General features: G+C 42.9%; 1 protein-coding gene across 1 annotated transcript in view; it reads left to right on the top strand.

The window, feature by feature from the left end:
* The window catches only part of LOC145414271 (glutamate receptor 1-like), a 171,469-nt gene that overhangs the window by 120,576 nt on the left and 25,962 nt on the right, over positions 1 to 24,931 (top strand). Inside the window, exons 8-10 of the mRNA XM_080283886.1 lie at positions 15,778 to 15,888; positions 16,011 to 16,122; positions 18,477 to 18,571. Of these exons, the coding sequence (XP_080140012.1) occupies positions 15,778 to 15,888; positions 16,011 to 16,122; positions 18,477 to 18,571 (318 nt within the window). The remainder of the gene's footprint in view (positions 1 to 15,777; positions 15,889 to 16,010; positions 16,123 to 18,476; positions 18,572 to 24,931) is intronic.

The following is a 24,931-nucleotide window of genomic DNA, read 5'->3' as shown; positions in this document are numbered from 1 at the left end:
ACCATCTTGCCCCCCTTTTCCCCCACCTCACCTCTGTATCCCCCTTTCCCCCCACCTCACCTCTGTATCCCCCTTTCCCCCCACCTCACCTCTGTATCCCCTTTTCCCCCCACCTCACCTCTCGGTGCCCCTCCCCCCATTCCACCTCCTCACCTCACCGTGCCTACAGTATAGCAATACGATGCAGTAATGAACCACTGCCAGGGGAGAACGTAACCATTAGACCACGTGTTATATTGGCAGTATATCATGGACAGCCTGGGTCCTGCCTCGATGGCCTGCATGTTATCGTTGCACCTCCTACCGCCGGAGGGAACGAGGCCACTGATTTGTTGGATGGGAATATGTGCTGATTGCCTGATATTGTGCTGAGGTGGTCGTACGTATTGCCTTATTGCCTGTGACCTAACCTAGAATAGTGCAACTTAACCTAACTCACCCCGACCAACCTGGCCAAATAACACTTAACCTAACTGGACTTACACCTGGCCAACCTAACCTAACATGTCTTAACCCTACTAAATCTAATTGAAAGCAGCTTAGCCTAGCGTAACCTTACTTAATCCAGTCTTACTTAAACTGACCGAAACTAACCTTACCCTTAGTTTCCTACTGTCGTCACTCCTCGTATCAGCGCTGGGAATGTGACCAGTGATTTGCCTGGTATAAATATGCGCTGATTGGTTGGTAATGTGCTGAAGTTTCCTTAGGTATGTTTGCTGATGTATGTGTGTGTGTGTGTGTGTGTGTGTGTGTGTGTGTGTGTGTGTGTGAGAGAGAGAGAGAGAGAGAGAGAGAGAGAGAGAGAGAGAGAGAGAGAGAGAGATGGGTATGCAAATGTCTTGGAAATATTCCAGCCGCATTTCACTTACGACCAAAGAGAGAGAGATTTTAGTGTGATTTATTTTCCACCTCCTCCTTATCATCATCATCATCATCATCATCATCATCATCTTCGCCATCATCATCATCTTCATTGTCATCGTCATCATTACTTATTACTTATTATGTTTGTTGCCGTTATTATTATTATTACTATTATTAGAATTAACTAGGAACTTAAGATGCGCTTAACCTAGTACATTCTGTGAGGAAGAGAGAGAGAGAGAGAGAGAGAGAGAGAGAGAGAGAGAGAGAGAGAGAGAGAGAGAGAGAGAGAGAGAGAGAGAGAGAGACATAATGGAGGACGAGGAAATAAGGGCATGGGAAAACAGGGTTGTAATCCAAGGTGTAGATGGGGATTATGGCTCACCTGCTTCCTCTCAGGGAATAACGACTGGTCATTCTTGCCTTCAGTGTCTAGATTGATGAAGAATTTATGTGAATATATATACAGGATAAAGGTGGGAGTTTGTGGAAAAAATTGAAGATGTAGTGAAATGAACAGAAAAATGTGGAATAGATAAATGGGAAAATGTAGGGTGGTTCATATATAACACTCATTTTCACTCCATTGGTGATTCTTGTACGCTGTGGGGACGGCTGTCAACGTCTTCAGTATGTAACCTGCACCACTTACTCTTTTAATACTCCCCCTTCCACGCCTACGCCCAAACCAGGAGACTGAGCCGTCCCCACAACACAAGATACCGTCAGCCTAGTTCCTAGTGAAGCCTTGTTTACGAATGACTGTATGGAGATCAATAAAAGACATAAGAATAGTGAAAAAAGACAGTGAAAAAATGCAAGAAGGATATGGCAATGGAATGAAAATGGGTGGGAAAAAATGGGGTGGGGATGGGGAACAAAAGTACAAGAAAACACCTCAGATGGAAGGAAAATACGGAAAAGGAAAAGATGTAGATGGAAAAAGGATAGGAAAACAGCGAGTGACGAGTGGAAGAAGGGAAAAAGGATAATAAAATAAGTGAGAGACTTGTAAAAGGAAGGAAAGATGGCAGTATAAGGAGGGAAACTGGGTAGGGGCGAGAAGGGCATCATAGTGGGTGTGGAATGAGACTGTTTCTCCCATTGTGGATACTGCAGTTTAAATTATTACTTTATACTCCATAATCACTGAATCCGACATACTTTCTGAGAACATTAGTGCAGAAGTCTTGAGACTCCCTCCCCATCTCTCTCTCTCTCTCTCTCTCTGGGGGGGGTATGTTTAGTTAGGTACTGTAGGTAAGTAGATAGGTAGGTAAGCAGATAGGTAGGTTTGTAGGTAGGTACACTGGGTATTGTAAACACACATTAAAAAATCCCCCTACGAAATGTCCTAGATTTTTACGGCTACGGAAATCAGCATAAATTTTGGACCATTGTATTTGTGGTAATAAATGCGCCTTCATATGTCTGGCCCAATTTACCAGCATCATACATTCTTATCACGGTGAAGGGGGAGAGTGGAGGAGAGAGGGAGGTGTCTGTGTCTGTGTGTGTGTCTGTGTCTGTGTGTGTGCCTGCGTGCGTGCGCGCGCGAAAGAGAGAGAGAGAGAGAGAGAGAGAGAGAGAGAGAGAGAGAGAGGGGGGGGGAGGGAGCAGAGTAAAAAGGAGTACAAAGGAAGGCAAACAGCAACAGACCTGTTGGTCTTTTCGGGGCTGTTTGGTATAGGGAAGGAAGTGGAGGTTGAGGGTGGGGTTGGGAGGGATGCAAAAATGGAAGTGGTGGTTTTGTTGCTGAGTAACATCGGTTTGCCTCGCCGAGCAGACACATCAACTGCAGGGAAGCAAACGCTCTTGCAGGGCCGTCGCATGCAGGGACCTGATGTTCCGACTAGGCAGACAACGTGTTATCACAGCGAGGCGCGGGGAAGAGCGTAGATGTTTAGTTTCCGGATGGACGCCGCCTTTGCGTCTTTCCACCCAGCTAATAGGCAGACTATAGAAGGTTGCACATCACCCCGTAGTTTGTTTATATGGTAACCACCCTGCGATGTAGCTAATTTCCTTTTGTTACAGGAAAGAAATAGTCGTGTCACTCAGTGTAGAGCCACCTGAAGGAGAAAGAGCAGTAATGCAACGTGACATGAAGGTTGGGAGAAACAGGACAACAGGATGGCAAACACAGAAAAAGAATGATAAAGGCCAAGGCACTACATCAAGTCTGCTGCTAAGTGATGGATGGCTTCCCACCCACTTTGTCTCTCTTCCATCATTTTCCTACTCCCTCCTCCCCTCTCTCCCTACCTCACATCCCTCCTCCCTCTTTACCTCCCTCCGCCCTCTGTCTACCCTCTTCCTCCCCTCTCTCCGTTTCTCTCTCCATTAATCTTCACACCCTCAGTATTATTCAACATCATTCTCTCTCTCTCTCTCTCTCTCTCTCTCTCTCTCTCTCTCTCTTTCATAACTTCTCCAGTATATTTCTCACTCCCTTCCATCTTGAATCTCACACACGTTATTAACCTTTCTCATACATTCCTGCCTTCCTTCCCTCCTGCCCTTCATATATATTTCATACATTTCCCCTCCGTCCCAAATTCCTTACCAGGTGCATCCCACTTCTTGTTTATGTAGTTTTCATACATTTTCCATATACTTTTCATATAATTTTCCTCACAGTACCAATCAGTTTGTACATGTACTTGCTCTTTCCTGTAATTTCCTTCTCCTCTTCCCTTTTCTTGTGTGTTTAATATCCATATATTTATCAAACATTTCTCCTCATTCCAAATATCTTTCCTATATTAACCATCTCTCTCTCTCTCTCTCTCTCTCATTTGCCTCCCAACCAGTGTTTGTCTCCACCCCCCTCCCCTGCCCCCTCCGGGATACCCACACATGTGGACACTTAACACTATTGCTTACCCCCACCCCCACCCCCCTCCGCCTCTCCTGGTTCCCTCCATCTCTCCCCTCCCCCTCTCTTCTTGCTCCTTTTTGTCATTCTGTTTTTCTTCCCGTTCTCCTCTCCTTTATTTTTCTCCTCCCTCCTCTTCCTTTCATTTTCCTCCTACACACTTGCTTTTCTAACATGCTTCTCGTCTTTCCTTTTCCTTCCCTTGCCTCCGTCTTTTCTGTTCCCTCATTCCAAGCCAGTATTTTCTTCTATTCTTTTTCATCCTTCCTATACAAATATTTCCTTCCATTTCGCCTTTCCATTCTTTTCCATCTCTGCCTCTCACGCCTTGTTCCTTCTTCCCTCCTCACTCTCTGTTTTTCACCTTTTTTTTTTTTCCTGTCCCTCTCGCTATCTTCATGCTCATCTTTTTCAGTTCCTTCCTTCCCCCACATCTTCCCTTCCCTTCCCTTCCCTTCCCTTCCCTCTTTTCCTCCTTTTCTCTGCTTCGTTTCAGCTTACCTTTCCTCCCTATTGTGCAGTGTCCATCCTTCTCTCATGTTTGTCTTTCTATTTCTTTCACTCCCCTTCTCTTCCCTTTTCCCCTTTTCCCTCTTCCTTTCCTCTTCTTGTTCTCCCCCTTTCTCTTCTCCCCTTCCCTCGCCTCTTTATGCATTCCGGTTCACTTTCTAAATTTCTTTTGGCACTACGTTTCTTTTCCTAACTTTCTAATTTCTTTTTCCTCCGCCATGGCAGTGTGTGTTTTTTTTTTTTTTTTTTTTTTTTTGCATCTAAGATGAAGGCGGATATTCTTGTCGGGTAAAGAAGCTCTGTCGATATGAATTCGGTATAAATAACGTAAAGAATAAAGTTCCGGTGTAATATTCGAAACGAATCTGAAGCAACAAACCCAGATCCACCTGTATATTCCAACAAAGATACCACTGTGTATTATTAGCTTCATTGATTTCAGGATTATTTATTGGATTATGTAGGTTGATTTGGGTTTGGAGCTTCATTTAGGGGGTTTGGGTAAGTCACTTGGGTCTCGACTGGAAGGTTCGTGGCATTTATCATTTTGCCTTGTAACTGGGAAGAAGCTTTGTTTTGAGTTGAAGTAGGAGTTGTTAGATTTAATTATATTTCCTTTTTCGTTACTTTAATTATTAGAAGATCCTTTATACCTAAATAATAATAATGAGTGACATGCTGGCAGTACAGGACACATAATTTGCCTGATGATAGCCAGTGGTAGGCCGAAATTCGGATTTCAAAATGGTTTTCAGAGTATTTTTCATCTGTTTACTACTTCCTTGTTTGTGTGTGTGTGTGTGTGTGTGTGTGTGTGTGTGTGTGTGTGTGTGTGTGTGTGTGCGCGTGCGTGCGTGCGCGTGCATTCTGCAACACTGCATATATAATACATAAACACCCGTACCGATAATGTTCACTCCCATTACCTCCGTTTTTTTTTTTCTTTCTTTTTTTTGGTTCTTGCTAATGCCACACGATCTTATATAGCTCTGGAAAGACTTTCAAACTGGAGGGGTTAGATAGCATACTAAACCTCAGCACTGACAGGGGACGTAACTAAACTGAATACTGTTGTGTGATGAAAGGATTGTTGTGTGGTGAGACGATTGTTGTGGTGAAAGGAATGTTGTGTGGTGAGATGATTGTTGTTTGATGAGTGGTAAGCGGATTCTTGAACGACGAGCCAGTTCTTGTGGTGGGCAGGTGAGAGGATTCCTGGACCTTGTGTAGTGAAAGTGTGGTGGGATGTGGAGCTGTAGTCGCAACTCCACCCAGATCGTGTGAGAAGTCCCCCCCCCCCTCCCCAGGGAACTCTTACTCCCCCCCACTCCCCAGGGATATCTTACTCTCTTCCCACTGTTGTTTACCTAATTGTAGACCTGAGATTGACTGCCCCCTTGTTTCGTTTTTTCTGTGTACCCTCTGTGGTTGTGTCCGCCGCTCTGAAGTAGGTTGTCTTTGAACTCTTGCAGTGCTATATTTCAGTGTCTTTGTGTCTCTCGTTTTTCTTTGTCTCTCATTTATACCTAACTTGGTGACACAAAATATACTACTGTCTTCCTAGTTTGTTTATTGTGCTATCTGTTCCCCTTTTTCCAAAGTTATCTTTTCTAATTTCGTCTCTATCGCTGTAGTTTTTTCCTTTCTCTGTCTGTCAGCTGGAGATCGGCACCCCTCCTTTTGCTATGTTTTTATGTCCTTCTCTGTCGCGTTCTGTGCTGCCTTCTGAAGTCTTTAATTCTTCTCAGTACTCTCTTATACATGATGTGTAAAACTTTCGCCTTTTTTATTATTATTATTATTATTTTTTACTCCGGACTGGATATCGATTACTCCGTTGCTTTGTTTCTGTGTCCCTCTGTCTGGTTGTCTGTTCACCTCGAGAGGTCTTTTCTGTGCTTAATGTCATTGTGAGACATTAACGAGAATACAAGTGTAAAAAATAGTAACCACAGTGGAGTAGCTGGTGGTTGACCTCATCAGACTGAGCTGTTCATTGGACACTGAGAGAAAAATGGTCTTTTCCATTGGCCCAGATTTGTGTGCTTTCGCTGATTTTTTTTAATGAAATTCAGTGGCAGAGTAAAACAATAGTACGGTTCCTCTTCCTTTCCATAGTATGTCTTCGTCACCAGCATCAGATTCTAGTGTTAATCTAGTGTTACAATTCTGCATTCAAATTGGAGAGATGGCAATTTTAGGCCAAGTTAGAATAAAAGAGGTATAGGTGGGCAGCTGCGACAAGATGCCATACCTTATATTTTTAGTAACACTAGACAATTTGATAAGAGAGACCTTATTCCTGCGAAAGCTAAAACCTGTCGTAGTTAACCCTTTAAGTGGCTGTAGCATATTTAACGATTATTATTCTTACCAACACCAAACGATATTAAACCTGTACGATCCTTTTCCAGTTATTGTGTTAAAGGAATTTTATGTGATGTCAAAAGTGTCCTATTCCAGGTTGGGAGCAATATCGGTGTTGAATCTGGCCAGGAGAGGTACTGTAGTGTTTTTAGGTGAACCCTACCATTCTTCCTTCCTTCCCTGTTTATTCATTTATTTTTTTCTCCTTTCTTTCTTTCTTTCTTTCTTTCCTTCTTTCTTTCCTTCATTCTTTCCTTCCATGCTTTCTTCCTTCCTTTTTCATTAATTCACTATCTTTTTCTTTCTTTCTCTGGGTGAGGAAGAGGAGAAGGGAAACAGCTTGATTGGAGAGAGAGAGAGAGAGAGAGAGAGAGAGAGAGAGAGAGAGAGAGAGAGAGAGAGAGAGAGAGAGAGATGCTGGTCAGAAGGAAGTAAGGAGGGAGAAAAGAAAGAAGTAACGAGGCAGAGATGATAATGGTAGGGAGGAGGGGGGAAGAAAGAGTGATAGGAAGAGAAGAAGCGTGGGAGGGAAGAAGGTAGGAGGAAGGGAGGAAGGGGAAAAAGGAGTGTGAGGATGGGGAGGAAGGAAGGAGAAAAAGACGGAAAGAAGGAACCGAGGAAAGATGGAAGGAAGGAAGGATGAGGGAGGAAGGAGCCGAAGAAAGATAGAGAAAAAGTAGGAAGGAAGGAATGAGGGAAGAAGGAGTCAAAGAAAGAAGGTGGGTGGGAGAGAGGGAAAGGAGGTGCGCTGGAGGGAGGGGCGAGAAGGATGGGAAAAGAGAAAAAGGAAATACTGTAGGAGGGAGGAAGGAGGAGGAAGATAGGGAGTATAATGGAGGAAGGGGAGGGGAGAAGGATGGGAAGGAGGTAGAGGGAAGAGAGGAGGAGGCATGGATTGGGAAGAGGGAGTGTACCTTTTATTTAGGGGGGTGGGGAGCTCTTTGTTATAGGGGAGATTGTAACAAATTTAGCTGTTCTGTAAGTACTAAGAGTCAAAGACAAGGATAGTAAAATAAGCCGCTGCAGGAGAAGGAGAGGGGGGAGGGGAGGAAGAAGGAGGGAGGTGGGATGGAGAGAAGGAAGAGGGGAGAGGGAAAAAATGAGTGATCGTAAAAATGAATGGCCAGAGGAGAACCGTGAGAGAGAGAGAGAGAGAGAGAGAGAGAGAGAGAGAGAGAGAGAAATTGAAGACCTTAACCCTATCTTACGACGCCGTTTTTAAAAAGTATTATCGCTTCCTCAAGATTATTATTATTATCCAGCTTAGGAATTCTCGCATATAGACCCGGTAAATAATTAAAGCTATCTCTAATCCCTAATTTCAAAAAGTCTCACATCGTGAAGAAAATCGTCTGGAGATTGCAAAAACGAAATCGAATGTCGTGCTCTTACCGAATGGGTCAGCCTCTTCACTGTGTTAACCTCTCTTTTCTTCCACTCCTTACCGTCCTCATATGAAGACGATTTTTCTGTATTCTTGCAACCACTGGACGGCTTTACACAACTTCGGAGAGACTTTTAAGAACCATGAGTGTTAGTTATGGCCTCCATGAACCGCTTCACTACGAGGCGTCTCCCCTATATCAAACTGAATCCTCTCGTACAAGGAAAACATGAAAAAAATAGAAAAAAAGATTGGCACATGAGTGAAGAGGTTAATCAGAGTACCTTCAAGCGAGTTTATTAAGATTTATCTGTTTATTTATCTCTATGTGAGTCTGTCTCTCTATCTATCTGTGCATATCTGTCTGCCAGTCTATCTATCTATTTTTTATATCTCTGTTACTAAGGTGGTTATCAAAGGCTGTAGCTGACTCCTCCAGTTGAAAGAGGCTCATCTAAGCTGCATAAATACACCCGAAGGGAGCAAAGACAGATGAAAAAGACGTCATCATAGGGAAAGGGTTAAGAAAATAAAAGGAAGGATAACGGTGAGGAAAAGAGGAGGAGGAGGAGAGATTAACGGGGGAAATGATGGAGAGAAGGTGGGAGGAGAGAAGAGAGATGATAAAAGACAAGGGACGGGCGAAGACAAGAATGAGAAAGGTTGGAGAGAAGGAAGAAGGATGTTGAGAGAGAAGGAGTGAGAAGACGAGAGTGTGGGAGGAGGGAAAGACTTGAGAAAGTGATGAAGGGGGGAACAGGGAGAGAGAGAGAGAGAGAGAGAGAGAGAGAGAGGGGGTAGGTGGAGGGTAACCAGGCGTGATGGGGGTGGGCTGGCATTTTCCTTCCACACCATTAATATACACTGCTTTACCCCAAGCCACAATATTGAGCAGTGGCGCTGTATTGACTCCTTAGGCGTCGTTATTCACACCCACGACACACCAAGGACATCGCTGATCCCCTCCCTAGCCGCCCTCCCTCATAGCCCTCCCCTCCGTAACAACCTCCTGAGCCCTCCTATAAACTCAATCTTTGGTTTTATTTATTTTTTTTTTTTTTACCTGACAACGATCCATAACCTCTCTCAGGTCAGTTGATGACTAGGTGTAGGTAAATTGGAGGATAAATTTGACTAGTTGTCAAGGAGACTCATTTCACCTCATAACTAAGAGTCGCCAATATCAAAGTACCACCGTTTGGCTTGTAAGATACGATAGTGGCTCAATTCAGTCAGATGAAAGCAAACAGGCTCTTATTACTTGACACATCCACATATTTTTAAAAAACTGCTACCCCAGAACCACAAATTATCCCTTGTCTCTTTCCAAAGCTCACCTACACGCTTACCCATCTACAGAAACCACCTCATTATTCATCTCTAAACCTCATACACTCATACACATTCACTCATAAACATTCACCTGTCCCCCTTTTTAACCCAGTGGTGTGTTCTTTTGTTATAATTTCCTACCGTTAGGCTCTTTCGTTAAGCTTAAAAAGGATGTTTAGTAGAGAAGGAGTTTATGAAGGCTATAACTTAACTACATCAGTGTGATAAGCTCTTCTGAGCAAAACGATCTGGTTACAGGAATAATGCGAAAAATTGTTGTGTGGTGTGAAGGTGTTAAACTCTGCCAACCAACTTCAAAATTCACTGACATACAGTACATCCAAAATCACTCATCCACCCACCTGTCTATTTCCAAAAGCCACCTACTTATTCATCTTTAGAGTTCTTTAACTATTTCACCTCTACCTATTTTTGAGGACCCTACCAACCAACATCAGAGCCCTCCTATCCACTAATTACCACTACCTCCGTATTAAATCCCTGCCAGTCAGCTTCAGAGCTCTCCTTTCCAGTAATTCACATCCAAAGCTCACCCAGGCCTGTATTCTCCTCTACCTGGGAGCACCTCATCTTTACTACTGTATTTCTGTATTTGGCACATTAACACCTTCAGTCCATCCATCCACCCACTCCCCATCTCTCCTTCCACCTCTTCCCCATCCATTTCACTCGTCTATCTACCCAGGTCTCATCCACGCCACCCATCCACCGACCCTCTCTTCATCGATTCTATTCGTCAGCCCATCCACACACCCACTCCCCATCCACCCAGAAGTTCCCCCATTCACAGTACTCATCCACCTACCCATTCCCTGTTCACAGTATCCAACCACTTCCCATCCACACCACTCGTCCATCCACCTTACCACTATCCACTGTTGGCAATCATTTTCTTTCCCTCTTCCTCCTCCCTTCCTTCATTCCCTTCTCCTCCACTTTTCCTCCCTCTCCCCCAGCCCTCTCTCCCTCCTCCTGCCTTTCCTTCCTCTCCTCCAGCCTTCTTTTCCTCTCCTCCAGCTTTTCTTCCACTTTTTTCTCCGTTCCTCTCTTTCCTCTTCCTCTCTTCTCTCTGTCTACTCCTACTAGTCCTACCTCCTCTCCTCCCATCTCTCACCTAGCCAGCTTCCCTCCATCCCTTCCACTTTCCATCCTTCTCTCTTCCCTTCCTTTCTCTTCCTTCCCTATCAACATCACCCTTTCTTTCCTTCTTTCCTCCCACCTCGTACATCCTTCCTCCATTCCTGTCAGCCAGTCTCTCCCTTCCTCATCAGCTTTCCTTCTTTACATCCTCTCTGCCAGCCTCCCTCTCTCCCTTATCGGTTTCGCTCCTTTTCTCTCTCCTTGGCAGCCTCCCTCTCTCCCTTCAGCCCAGTTAGACTCCCTCTTTCTCCCACTCCAGCCCTGTTATCCTCTCTCTTTCTCTCCCTCCACCCCTGTTATCCTCTCTCTCTCTCTCTCTCTCTCTCTCTCTCTCTCTCTCTCTCCAGCCCTGTTAGCCTTCCTCCGTCTCTTCCTCCTTCCTTCCCTTTGAGCGTTCCTCTCTCCCTCCTAACCTTCCTCCCTCCATCCACCCTGGCCTTCCTTCCAACCTCTCTAAATCTATCCCTCCCTCCTTCCTCTCCTTCCCTTCTCCCTGCCTTTCCCCCTCAGCCTCTCTCCTTTTCTCCGTCCCAGCCTCCCTCTCTCCCTCCATCTTAAGTGTTATTAATCACCCACGTTATCGGTTTTTATACTTTTTTCCGGGAGGTTCGGTCGTTTATGCTCCATCGTGGTCGCTTAGGATGTGCTCTTGTCCTTCACACAGAAATAACGTGAAGCAGAATAATTTTTGTTTATATTTTGTTTGTTGTATTCGTCTCTATCGTGGTTTTGTTTGTTTTTTTCCGTTTTATCGCGTTTTTTCGTTTTTATCGTGTTTCATAGTTTTTTGTGCATCAGTTTTTTCTTCGTTTTTGTTGTAGCTTTGTTTGACAAGGTGGAACGATACTGTTTATTCCTGCCTGTGTGTGTGTGTGTGTGTGTGTGTGTGTGTGTGTGTGTGGGTGTGTGGGTGTGTTCATATCGAATCTCATGAACGGCTTGAGCTATCAACATGAAACATTCAGGGTATCAAGATATGGCCAAAAATCTTGGCAGAGTTCGGGCACTTGGGGTCAAGGTCAAGGTCATCAAAATGGCTGCCAAAGGTCAACTAGTTTTTATCGCACTCCTTTAGCACCATGATATCTCTTGAACGGCTTCAGCTATTTACATGAGACCGTTAGGGTATCAAGGTATGGCCAAAATCTTGGATTTGGCCAACAGCATATTCTGGTGGGTGATTAGCATTCGGCTCCCGAATGCTTCGCTTTCATTTTTTTTTTTTCGTTTTTATCGTGGGGTTACTTGTGTTTCTCTTTGTTTTATTGTTGTTGTTTTTTGCTTTTTTTGTGGTGTTTGTCTTTTCTTCGTTTTTATTGTAGTATTGTTTGTTTTCGTTCTTTATTGTGGTTTTACTTTTAGTTATAATCATGGTTTTGTTTGTTTTCTTCATTTTTATCGTGGTTTTGTTTGTTTTTCTCCGTTTATAGCGTGGTTTTATTTGTATTTTTACCGTGTTTTCGTTTTTATCATGGATTTGTCCGTGTTTTACCTTCGGACTCTCCTTTTGATAGTTCATGCTCCTGTCTTGGTCGCTTAGAATTTATTTTCGTCGTTTACAAGGCTGATGAGGGACGCCTGCCCTTGGTGGCACCGATATAGCTCTGCTACCTAAATAAACAAGCCATCGTTAACTCTTTCTCCTCTGTAGGAAGGAAGGTGGGCTGCCTAGATTCAGCCTGCAGTTCGCTTAATTAATATTCATAAGAGCCTGGGGTTACAACAACAAATAAACAACAGCTACAACTGAGCTTTATCTCTAACCTGACTTTAATGTTTGAGCGTTTTTGTTGTGTGTTGCGTGTGTGTGTGTGTGTGTGTGTGTGTGTGTGTGTGTGTGTGTGTGTGTGTGTGTGTGTGTGTGTGTGTGTGTGTGTGTGTGTGTGTGTGTGTGTGTGTGTGTGTGTTCTTTTTATGGGGTCTTTGCTTTCTGTTTTTTAGCTGAATTCGGGTTTCTTACCAATTACGTAATTTTTTATGATTTTCAATATAATTTTCTCAATATTTTTTTTAGATTTATTGCTCAATTGTTTATTCTCCATTTTTGTTGTCTTTATTTTTATGTATATTTAAGTTTTTGTAATTTGTTTTGCAGTCTCCATACTTTATGATATTATTTCCATTTCTTATGATTTGTTTTAATTATTTGTGCATCATTTTTTTCGTGAATTATTTTGTATTTATTCATATCTTTTAGTGTAAATTTCCTTCACCTTTCTTCCTTTCTGTTTCTTATAATTTAATTTTGCTTTTAACGATGTTTCCACGTTTCCACATAAGAGCTTTTTTAAACAGTTTTTTCATGTTTTTATAACTTTGCCTTAGTGAGGACCGCCAAATCCAATGTGTGTCCCTTTCTGTCACTCGCTGTGTCACTAACTTTCCAAAGGACGTGTCTCTCTCTCTCTCTCTCTCTCTCTCTCTCTCTCTCTCTCTCTCTCTCAGCTTCCTCTTTCACAGTCATTCCATCGTCCCACCCCTTGTCTGCCTCCACCTCCCCTTTCCCCACTCAGCTGTCATCGTGAATTTAGCAGCGTGTCGTCAGTGGTCGTGCTCAGAATTATGTCGTGCCGAGGTGGTCATTGCGTCAGTCGTTCCCTTCCATCCCTGGCGACATTTTTAGCTCCTTCCCACCGTATTCCGTATTTCCTTATTTAACTCTTGCTGCTACCAAGCGCAACTTATTGTACCGGTATTTAGATGGACCTCTCATAGCAAAGGATTGTTCAGCATTTCCCATTATCTCTTTTTGTACGGTGATGTGTTTGCTTTCCTCGCCACCAGCCATTATTTAACATAGGACAGACCTTTAGTGTGTGTGTGTGTTTAGATAGATAGATAGATAGATAGATGGATATGTAGAGATAAAGATCTGTGAAAACAGTAAAATGTTATGGAGTCCTGTCTGCCCTGCAAATTAATTTACTTTTTAAACAGATGTAGATATAGACTGATAGATGAAGAGAGCGAGAGAGAGAGAGAGAGAGAGAGAGAGAGAGAGAGAGAGAGAGAGAGAAACTTTGAAAATAGTATAATATTGAGTCTTCATTGTTCTCCAAATCGATTAACCCTCTTCTGATAAATAGATAATAGATAGATAGATAGATAGATAGACAGGTAGATGGATTGATAGATTGGTATATAGATATAGTCAGAGATCTGACGAAATAGTAAAATATTATGGAGTCCGGTCACTCTAAACCCTCGCATGCTCGGGACAACTATTTTTATTTCAGCCAATGCCAGACGTCTATACTGAGGTAGGAGTGAGTCACAGGAGCCTGAGAGTTAAGATGCCAGCTGAATACAGACCCCCAGCATCATGTCTTGTCCCAGCACCAACATGAACCCGGGTCTTGTCAACGGGTCTGTGTCTCTCTCCGCCAACACAACCTTCTATATAATTCTCCCATTCACCAACTCCGGCCACCCTCTTCACTTTATGCTATTATGGACTTAGGTCTGTATTCTGGGTAGCACAGGAGGCTTCGTAGCTCCTCTTCCTTTGAGATTTATCTTTGTGCACTACATATATCGTTCTTATATTGGCATAGTTGGCATCAGTAACAGTCAAGACGATATTGGGTTTTTTTTTTTTTTTTTTTTTTTTTTTTTTTAATGTGCAGAGTAAGTCGCTAAGAAGAAGTGTCACGAACTAACCAAAGCTGCTTGGGCCCGGATTCTTGTCGGCTAAGGAAGCTCCCAAACACCCTTTCCTGAGCACCTTGTTTTGCATGTCACACTTTACCGACCATATCCATGTTACGTAAAGCATTCTAATATCGCCATACTCTGCATTGATAACGTACAGAAGGGCGTTAACCAGCCATTCCAAAAATAAATCGCTAAGGAAGAGGTGCTAAGGAATACAACCCTGTGATATGACAAGATAACAAAAGTCACGGCGTCATCCCTTTCCCTGTCATTCACTACTTTGCATTATATTTCCCCCAGCGATTGGTAGTATACGTGCCACCTTCATTCCCGTGGCCCTTTTTTATTTTATCTTCTTTAAATGAATTATTTTATTCAGTATAGGTGAGACTTTTAACTTGAAGATTTAGACAGCCTTAGTTATCTCTTTGACTCCTACATCTCCGTCCTGAGTTGTATAAATTTGTACAGATGTAACTTGAAATAAATAGAATCGTCACGGGACTAAGTAGGTCAGCTGTACACGAGGGAAAAGTAGTTCATCAAAAATGTTAAAATCTGTCACGAATAACATTTTCTCCAAGTAACAAAGTAATTGGTTTCTTCAAGTGTACGACAGGTTATTTTATTCATCTCTTAGAAACATACCAGTCAAGAGGTCTACGGCTGTATTTTAAGCGGTCACGGTCACTTCCTAGCACTTCTTTTTTAGCGACTTATGCTGCCCTCGATATTCTCCTGTGTTTTGTTGATATTATGTCTATATGTTAACGATATAAAAAACATACAGACAAATGCTGAGTCGTAATATGCAAAAATAAATCGCTGAGGAGGAGATGCAACAGAGCCTCCACGGCTATCCACATTGCAACCCGTAAGGTGGTATTCTCGTCAGCTTAGGTGGCTCTCAAGCACCTCTATCTTAGTGATTTATTTTGCATAATACGCCTGGATAATCACTTGTCTGCAATTTACGCATCCTTTTTGGAAGGACGCAAGTGAAGTTTGAGAGGAGTGGAAGAGAGTTGTTTGAGAGGACTAAAGATTAGGATATGAGGGAGAAAGATAGAGAAGGAATGGATGGAGAGAAGGACTGGAGGAGGAGGCGGCAGAGTTACACAGAGGTCAAGGTGCTTCTTCCACACAGACCTTACTTACGTTGAGAGACTGAAAGACAATATTCTCCAACCAAGGATGGTCCTCGAGGAAGGAAGGGGCTCGTGAAGGGTTTATACGATAGAATCCCTTAAGTTCGAAGAGTCTGTATTAAGCTGAATAAAATCGTCTGCGGAAGCAACATGAGCACTTATCATCCACCTTAGGAGAGACCCAGACAAATGGCTGTGTGTGTGTGTGTGTGTGTGTGTGTGTGTGTGTGTGTGTTAATCTCTCTTTTTATCTGATACACGTCTTATGCCCTTTCTTAGTCACTTGAATGTCCTTTGCAGTTCATAATTACCCGTCTCCTTCCTTTGTCGTATATACACGTAGTTAACCTTTAAAATTACCACTTTCCTCTCTGCCGGAGTAGTTATCTACCTTGCTTCACATGGCCTTTGTAGCCTGGCGGTAGATTTTTCATTCATTCATTCATTCTCTTATTTTTTTTTTCTTTCTTATTCAGATCGGGACGTGGAGCGACACCCGAGGGCTGGAAACAGTGGCGGTCAAGTACACGAGCCACATGACTGACCGGGTGATGGCTAACAGATCTTACATCGTTACATCCATATTGGTGCGTGTATCTCCTCTCTCTCTCTCTCTCTCTCTCTCTCTCTCTCAATGAAAAATTCGAGTAAGCATGTGGATCCCATTTTCCTTGGGATAATATAGCGGCCCCGTTTTGTCTCATCACAGGAAAAGCCATTCTTGATGCTAAGGAAGGACGGTAACTACACTGGCAATGATCGTTACGAGGGATACGCTAAAGACCTCGCTGACCTCTTGGCATCCTTCCTCGGAATTAACTGTGAGTATATGAGTTTGGGGGCTTCTGCTGGGAAGTGGGAAGGTATTAGAGGATAACGTAGTATTTCTGGGAAATCTTAGGTAAAATTCTGGGAATGATCGCTACAAGGACTAAGCTAAAGACCTCTTGACCTCTTTCCTCAGAATTAATTGTGAGTATTTGAATTTTGGCCATATGGAGATGATGGAAAGCGAGAGACTGACGAGGAGGGTGTATGTGAGTGAGGTGGAGGGGGGGATAGGGAGGGGGAGGCCAAGGATTGAGGTGGAGGGATGGAGTGGAGAGGTATATGAGAGAGGGGGGGGGGTGAACTGGGTGCAGGGTAGTGAAATGGCGGGGGACGGGATGACATGGAGGCAATTTTTTTTTGTGGCCACCCCATACGGGATTAAAGGCATCTGGCAATAGATAGATATTTGATTTTTCAACGTATATTTAGGGGTAATAAATTTAAGAGGTTCTCATCTTGATCAATTTATTTCGTGAGGTATCTGTGTAAGCAGATTTCAGTTCTGTTTATAATACTGCATTTTTGGTGTTTGAGGTAAAGAATTATTTCTGATTTTTTTTTTTTTTTTAATTTCTGAGAGCACATTGGTATTTTCTGGCTTCCATCTGACGCAAGTAATCAACCTAAGGTTTTTGTCTGACGTAATGACGTTACCATATTAGAGGTAAACAGTTTCGTAGGTTTACAACTTCTAAGGAACCTATGTATTTTCGTATTGTTTTGTTGGAGATTGATATTTATGCATTTTTACAGTCGTAGGGAATGTTTGCATGGTATGTCGGGGTTGGGGGGGCCGAGTTCTTGTTGGCTACGTGACGCGGTTCAGTTGCTGGGGCCGTTTCAACGTAAAACCGGTTCCACTTGACAGGGAATTTTCAGAATGCCCCTCTTATACACCCACCCTGGCTGCCCTCTGATACGTGTCGTGTACCCGTAGCTGTTTGGCCCTCAACAGTTATTATACCCCCGGTTGTTGAGGCGGTCACTGGGTGTGTAGGCAAAGGTGGGGGGGGAAAGGAGTTGGGGGGGGGGAAAGTGAGGGGGGAACAAAAGAAAAAATAATATACAACAAAAATACTCGGTTTTTAAGTACTTAAATGGAGATGTCAGAGGTAAAGAGTTAACGTGTGTTTTAATATTGTCGATGACTTGGACGCATTTTGTTATTATATTCATGAAAATTCCGTAGTATTTTATTCAGTTGAGGAAGTTTCTACCTGTGTAAAGGTTAATTGCCCATGTATCTATCTATTACGACCTAGACGCCATAATCCTGTAAAGGGTGGCCATTTGTCTTTTTAAGGGGAGGGACACTAACCCTACGCCAGTCCACTTGTTGACACGTAGGGAACACGTAACAATTGATAATATGGCTACCACCTAGCGTTGTACAAGGTTTACTGGCTTACAGGAAACCATGATGCCTGTCATTCCATGTAAAGACACCTGAAAAAGAAAAATCGACAGGAAAGATGGGAGAAAAAGGTGGGAGAAATAGGAAGAGAGGAGGGCAGACACAAGAAGAATGAAGCAGGTGATGGATAAGTGGGGAGCACTACATCAAGTGAGTGGATGATGGTTGGCACAACCTACCACACAAGGTTAATCGTGAGGTATCAATTCTTTGACGGGCAAAATTTCTCTAAGCCGAATAGAATTGTCCTGTGATTGTGCAGAATAAGTGAAAGCGTTTATAGATTGTGAGTGTTATTTTAGGAGACATAAATTTCTTTGTCTTTAGTGGCAGTTACTTTCGTTTTCGTGTTGGAGATGCAGGATATATTTATGGAGCTTTAGGAATTTCTTTCACCACAGTGATTGCCCTCTTAGTTTATTGTAACCTCAGACTATTTTGTTTCGTATAATGACAGGAATATCAGAAGGACGTAATAAATTTGTTTGCAAAAAAAGTAAAAAAAAAAAAAGTCTGAAATACATGTAAGGGGAATGGTGCTGCCTCAGTGGAGGTACGGGCTGCTTGGGTGATGTTGTTTAATAATGGCATCTTCTTCTTTGGTTGTAGGGTCTTGTCTCTGTCGCATAGTTATGTTATTGTATACTTGGTGTCTTCTTTCCTATTAATCTGTTACTCACTCGTCTGTGTCCCTCAAGACACATTGCAACGTGTGAAGGTTATTGTATTTTCTGTAGATCACATATTGTTTCCTTATCGATTTCCTCTTGTTAATGTACTTACCCACAGTTTTTTTTTTTCTCCTAGATATTAACAACTTTGAAGAACACCTGTGGTGCCCAGTAATTTATATTTCCCATAATCATAGTCTCTTGTTAATGCTAGCCTGTGTATCTGTTAACCTATTTACTCTCGGGTTTTTTTTTCCAGACACATTGCAACTCGTGAAGGACAACAATTATGGTGGCCAGAACGATGGCCAGTACGGTGGCTGGGACGGCATGGTGGGGGAGCTGGTGAGACAGGTCAGTGTTGCCTTAATTTTACTTCAGTTACCCTCCATTGGTTTTCTCTTCTTCATTTTCTTTTAAATAATTCTCTCACATGATGTACGTTTAAGTTTCGTCTTACATCTTCAGACTAAGTTGAGGCCCTATTCAGCTTTGGAGAAAGTTATAGAACTAGTGGTACTATATTGCCGTCATTTAACCTTACATTACAAGAGGTCTCCTAAACTTTAAATAAAAACCGTCTGGGAGAGAGAGAGAGAGAGAGAGAGAGAGAGAGAGAGAAATCCCCCTCACCTAGGTTACAGTGTATAATTATAACCTGGCAAGGAAGAAGTTGAGAGGCGGAAGAGAGAGTTGTATGTAGAAAGAAAGAGAGAGGTGAAAAGATTAGTAGGAGAGAGTAAGAAGAGAGTGGATGAAGAATTTGAAAGGAATTTAAGTGTAAAGTGGAGGGACTGTAAGAAAATGTTCTGGAAAGAGGTGAAGAGAGTAAGACAGGGTGGAAGTGAAGTTAGCAGGGGAGTGAAAGATAAAAATGGTAGATTACTAGTGGAGAAGGGAGAAAAATTGAGCAGATGGAGAGAACACTTTAAGGAATTGTTGAACATAGAGGATGGAAGTAATGCGAGTATAAGTGGCTGGGGAATGGCTGGAAGAAGAAGGGAGGTGTGAAGTCAGGAAAAAATCAGTAGGATAGAAGTTGTGGAAGCAATGAAGAAAGTTAAATTGGGGAAAGCCCCAGGAATTGATGGAGTGTGTGGTGAAATGCTGAAGCATGGGGGAGAGATAGTAGTAGAATGGATGTGGAAGATGTGCAGATTGGCCTGGGAGGAAGGTAGGGTCCTGGAAGATTGGAAGTCAGGTATAATTATTCCCTTGTACAAAGGAAAAGGGGAAAAAGAAGTGTGTGGTAATCATAGGGGCATTTGTCTTCTTAATATAATAGGAAAAGTGTATGGTAGGATACTTACTGACAGAGTCAGAGAAAGAAAAGAGGAATTAGTTGGAGAAGAACAGGGCGGCTTTAGGAAGGGAAGAGGTTGTGTAGATCAGATATTCATTCTTGGATCTGTAGTGGAAAAGTTTCTAGAGAAGGGAAAGAAGTTGTATGTGGCTTTCATGGATTTGGAGACAGCATATGACAGGGTCGATAGACAAGGATTGTGGAAAGTATTAAGATTATATGGGGTAGATGGGAAGTTGCTGAATGCTGTGAAGAGTATGTACGATTGTGCGAAGGCTGCAGTGCGTGTGGATGGTGAACTGAGTGAATTTTTCTCTTTGAAGGTTGGGTTGAAACATGGATGTGTCATGTCTCCATGGTTGTTCAATCTGTACATGGATGGGGTAATAAAAGAGGTACAAGGTAGGGTAGTGGATGTTGGAGTGGCCCTGGTGAGAGAGGGTAGTGTTTGGAAACTCCCTGTACTGTTGTTTGCAGATGATACTGTGTTGTTGAGTGAAGACGAAGGGGAGCTGCAAGGCTTGGTGGATGAGTTTGGGAGAGTGTGTAAGAAACGGAATCTAAAGGTGAATGTAGGGAAGAGTAAAGTGATGGTCTTTGAGAGAGGTGAAGTCATTGAATGTACAGCGAGGTTGGATGGTGAAGAATTGGAAAATGTATGTTTAAGTACTTGGGTAGTATGATGAGTAAGGTTGGAGGTTTGGAGGGTGAAGTGCTTGAAAGGGTACAGCAGGGAAGAAAGGTTGCTGGTTCCTTGAAAGCAATGATAAGAAACAGGGAAGTGAGCATGGAAGTGAAAAAGTTACTACTTGACAGTATTGTGATACCAACTCTAACGTATGGAAGTGAAGCTTGGACGTTGTTGGAAGGACACAAATCAAGAGTGAGAGCAGTGGAAATGAGTTATTTGAGAGGAGCCTGTGGAGTCACACGGAGAGATAGGCTGACAAATGAGGATATAAAGGAGCATTGTGGTGTGGATGTGGATGTGATAGGAAGCGTTAGGAGGAATACACTGAAGTGGTTTGGCCATGTGGAGAGGATGGAGGGTGAAAGACTGACGAAGAGAGTGTATGTGATTGAGGTGGAGGGGGGAAGAGGGAGGGGGAGGCCGAGGATAAGATGGAGGGATGGGGTGGAGAGGTATATGAGAGAGGGGGGTGTGAGTTGGGAGCAGGGCAGTGAAATGGCGGGGGACAGGGCGACGTGGAGGCGATTTGTTTGTGGCCACCCCGAACGGGATTGAGGCGTCTGGCAATAGATAGATAGATAGACCAAAATTATTCTTGCCATGTTGGATTCCTGACATGCTTGTGAATGAGATAAAAAAAGAAAGAGACTTTATTTTATATATGGTGGGGGCGCTCACCATCCACTCACTCGATGTAGTGCTGCTCTACGGGTGCCTCTACACTAAGTAACAAGCCAAATGGTTTCCTGTATACCAGGAAGTCATTTACTATGCTGTGTGGTAACCACATAACCAAATTATAGCACCTGGTGGTTAGTGGGTAATTAAGGCGCTCCAATCAGATTGAGCTTATGCAGGTTTATATCCAAGGGATGGTTGATGTTTATTGCTCACGTAATGCCACTCAAGGATGAGTGAGGCCGGTCACTCACCTTAAATGTCAGGACCAACATGCCTAGACCCGGGCTTCTCTGTTCCTCATGGGGCAACACAGGATTAGATGATGAACGAATGAATGAAATAAAATATGCAACCCGAATAATCCCCTTTGAAAAGAAAGACAAAACGTCAGTCAAATTAGTCTCTCTCTCTCTCTCTCTCTCTCTCTCTCTCTCTCTCTCTCTCTCTCTCTCTCTCTCTCTCTCTCTCTCTCTCTCTCTCTCTCTCTCTCTCTCTCTCTCTCTCTCTCTCTCTCTCTCTCTCTCTCTCTCTCTCTCTCTCTCTCTCACACACACACACACACACACACACACACACACACACACACACACACACACACACGATGCAAGGTCAGATAGAAGTGACATTGGATGAGTGGATATAAATGAATACTGATGTTTGAATAGATAAATAGATAGATGTTATCCTGGGTCCATCTCACAAGGTTTGATGAGAGGCCCCCAAATCTGATGACTTAAAATGTCTTTATCACTGTATTAATGATAATTTATTTACGTTCTGTGTACTAGACAATATTATTTATACTGTCGTGAACCATCATTGTGGGGAGTGTACTGTATGAATATTTATCTGTCTATCTATCCATAGCCCGACGCCCTAATCCCGCAAAGGGTGGCCGCAGACAAAACGCCTCCAAGTCACTCTGTCACCCACCATTTGACTACCCTCCCCCCAACTCACCCCCCCCTCCCTCATATACCTCTCAACTCCATCCCTCCACCTCATCCTCGGTCTACCCCTCCCTCTCCCTCCCTCCACCTCACCTACATACACCCTCTTAGTCAGTTTTTCATTCTCCATTCTCTCCACATGTCCAAACCACCTCAGTGTATTTCTCCTAATCTTCTCAACCACATTTTTTAAAATTACGAATAGTAACGTATTTAGATCATCGTCATCATCATCGTCCCGCCCTTTTAACACCTGCAGGTGGGGTTTGGTAGGGTACAGCAAGCCTGGAGTAGAAAAAATACGTTAGTCGGAGAACTAATCAACAGTATGCCCAAAGAAGTGGGCCACATAACCCATTCATTCACCATGCAAATCCCAGGAATCTTTGCCGTAATATTAATAATCTAAAAATATATAATAACCTAAGGTAATAATATATAAACTGTGAATTCAGCGTTGCCTGTGACAGTTTGTGTAGAAAAGTATCAAGGTTGTTCGTGACGAAGCCAACTCGAATAAACCATGTCTCTGTTCTGAAATTTTTCTGTAGAGAGTAATACGAAAATGATATAACAATTTAAATGAATAGAATAAAAATGTAATACATAACGTATATAATACACAAAAAGATTCACATGTTTACAGATCATACATATATCATGGTTAATGGTGAAGGTTACCTAGTTTCCAGTGCGGATCTAGTTTGTTATTTGTTTAGTGTACTCCGCTAGTGTGACCGTGAGCGTGAGTGAGTGGCCTGAGGTCAGTGTCCACCTGCTTTGGTGAGAATGTGGCTGATTTGTTTGATCAAGACGATATCATGATTTCACGCTTGGATGGTATTTATCTATTATGCATAGCTACTGTTTACCAGTACATTTATATTAGTCATGAATTAGAACTGTTAGGGTGTTCGTTATACTAACTTGGTAGTTAATTGTAATTTTCCCATTGTGTAGCCCCAGTTGCTACATTATGTAATTTATATTTCAATAACTGGATAGATGCGTGGGGGCATGTGTTAAAGTACCGGGGGTACTATTGCAGCGTTTCTTAACCCCCAGGGGTTGCTGAAATAAATTTTAGGGGGTGCTGGAAAATGCTGCATTATATTTTTTCTTACTGATTTTTTTTTTTTTTTTTTGAGACTATAAAGTAAACTGTTAGGCAGTACTTCACTTCACTTTAACCCTGCAGTAGTGTAGCAACTACAGTCCCAGTAACCAGATGTAGAGGGGTGCTGGACTGAGACCCTATTACAGAGGGGGTGTTGAGGTCGAAAACGGTTATGAAACGCTGTTCTGTTGTAATGTAATAATGTGCGTTCAGTGGTAAGATCTCGATTCTGGCTGTTAGTTCCTTTGGGGATGGAGGCAGTTACGTTACTGCCCACTCAGGTGATATACAGCTAAAGTGGAATCATTGGTTTTTATTAGTCATTTATCTTGATTACCTCAACTGTCACGTTTATAATTTACGATTTTTTTAATGCAAGGAAGAAGGAGCCAAAGGCCAGGAGCCCACAAATTGTTCTCTCCAAGAAAAAACAAAAACAAGATAACAGAAAGCCACTGTAGTTTATCTGTTTAAATATAATTTAGTCTGTTAACTTTAGTATTACAATGCATAGCTGCAGCCAGGAATATCGTTCCACATTATAGAGAATACAGTACTTCACCTAGAACATTGTATTCAGAGAAATTTGTTAAGGTCTTGGGATCCCGTTACTAGGTTTCGAGAGTCATTACTTGGTGTCTACCTGTTATCATGGGCGAGTCAACAGACTGGTGTCCGTAGCGGTACCTTATATTGATTTCAGGTTATATTCTGTGCGCTGTTTTACCGTGAATTTTTTTCCTCTTTTCTCCACAGTATGATTAAGTGAACTCTTTCAAGTCGAAACTTGTGTGAATGAGCTTAATTTACGGCAAGACATATCTTTCATCTGTGGACTCCTAATGCACTAAAGGAAGAAAATATGCACCGGTCAGTGTCAGATACTGCTGTGAAATAACCCTCAAATGGAAGTAGGAGACGGAGAAGAAAGGGGACGAGAGGAGGAAGATGGGAAAGTGGGAAGAGGTAGTGTAACATGACAAAAGAAGGAATAAAAGGAGGAGGAAGAGGAGGAGGAGAGTAGGTGGAGAAGGAACAGAGAGATGTAGAGAAAGAGGAGGAGGTGAGGAAGTGAAGGCGTTGGACGAAGAAGAATGTAAGAGTGGAAGAGGAGCAAAAGGGAGGGGGAAACGAGCAGAGGAAAGGTGAATACGAACAGAAAAAAAAAAAAAACGGAGAGGAAGGAGGAAAAGCAGTGAAGGGTAATGACGATAACAAGAGGGGACAGAGGAAAGATAACAGGGGGAAGAAAAGGAAAAGGAAGATCAGTAATTAAAATAATAACAGTAATAATAATAATAATCTACTTATCTATAAACCTAGTATGCTTCCCCCAAGGAAGGGGAGGTAGCCGAGACAGGACGACACACTCCCCATTTACTCATCCATTCAAACACATTCATTCGCATCTTAGCCCCAAAGGGGAGAAGGGACAGATCCTCACCGCACCACACCGCACAAGGGTCAACTGCGCAGTACAATCAGTGACATCCGCAGCAGGGCCCGACAGCAGAGCTGATTTACCCCTGCCACATCATAATAGACCCATCCCCTTACCCGCAACTGACCTGACTAGCTGATCTGACCAAATGCGGAGAATATCCCCTCAGGGTTGCGTCATCACTTATTCATTCACAATTTCTCTCCATTTATTTCTGTCACGCACAGCCACTCATCCTTGCTCAACAGACATCCCTCTTGCATCCAGCGCTTTCTTCACACTGTCCATCCATCCTATTCGTGGTCTCTCTCTCAGCCTTACACCTCTCACATCAGATCTAGTTATCTTTTTCAGCAATCGCTCATTATCCATTCTCTCCATATGCCAAAACCATTGCAACACCCTCTGCTCAACTCTACCAGCCATCTCCCGAACAACTCCAGTTCTCCTTCGCACTTCACCATTTTGCACTCGATCCATACATGTCACTCCACGCATACTCCTCAGACACCTCATCTCCATTACATTCAA

Source organism: Coenobita brevimanus, chromosome 1 (assembly GCF_032717465.1).
Source record: "Coenobita brevimanus isolate Jiangsu-jjx chromosome 1, ASM3271746v2, whole genome shotgun sequence".
Classification (NCBI taxonomy): domain Eukaryota; kingdom Metazoa; phylum Arthropoda; class Malacostraca; order Decapoda; family Coenobitidae; genus Coenobita; species Coenobita brevimanus.
This window is presented reverse-complemented; position numbering and strand designations above follow the sequence as displayed.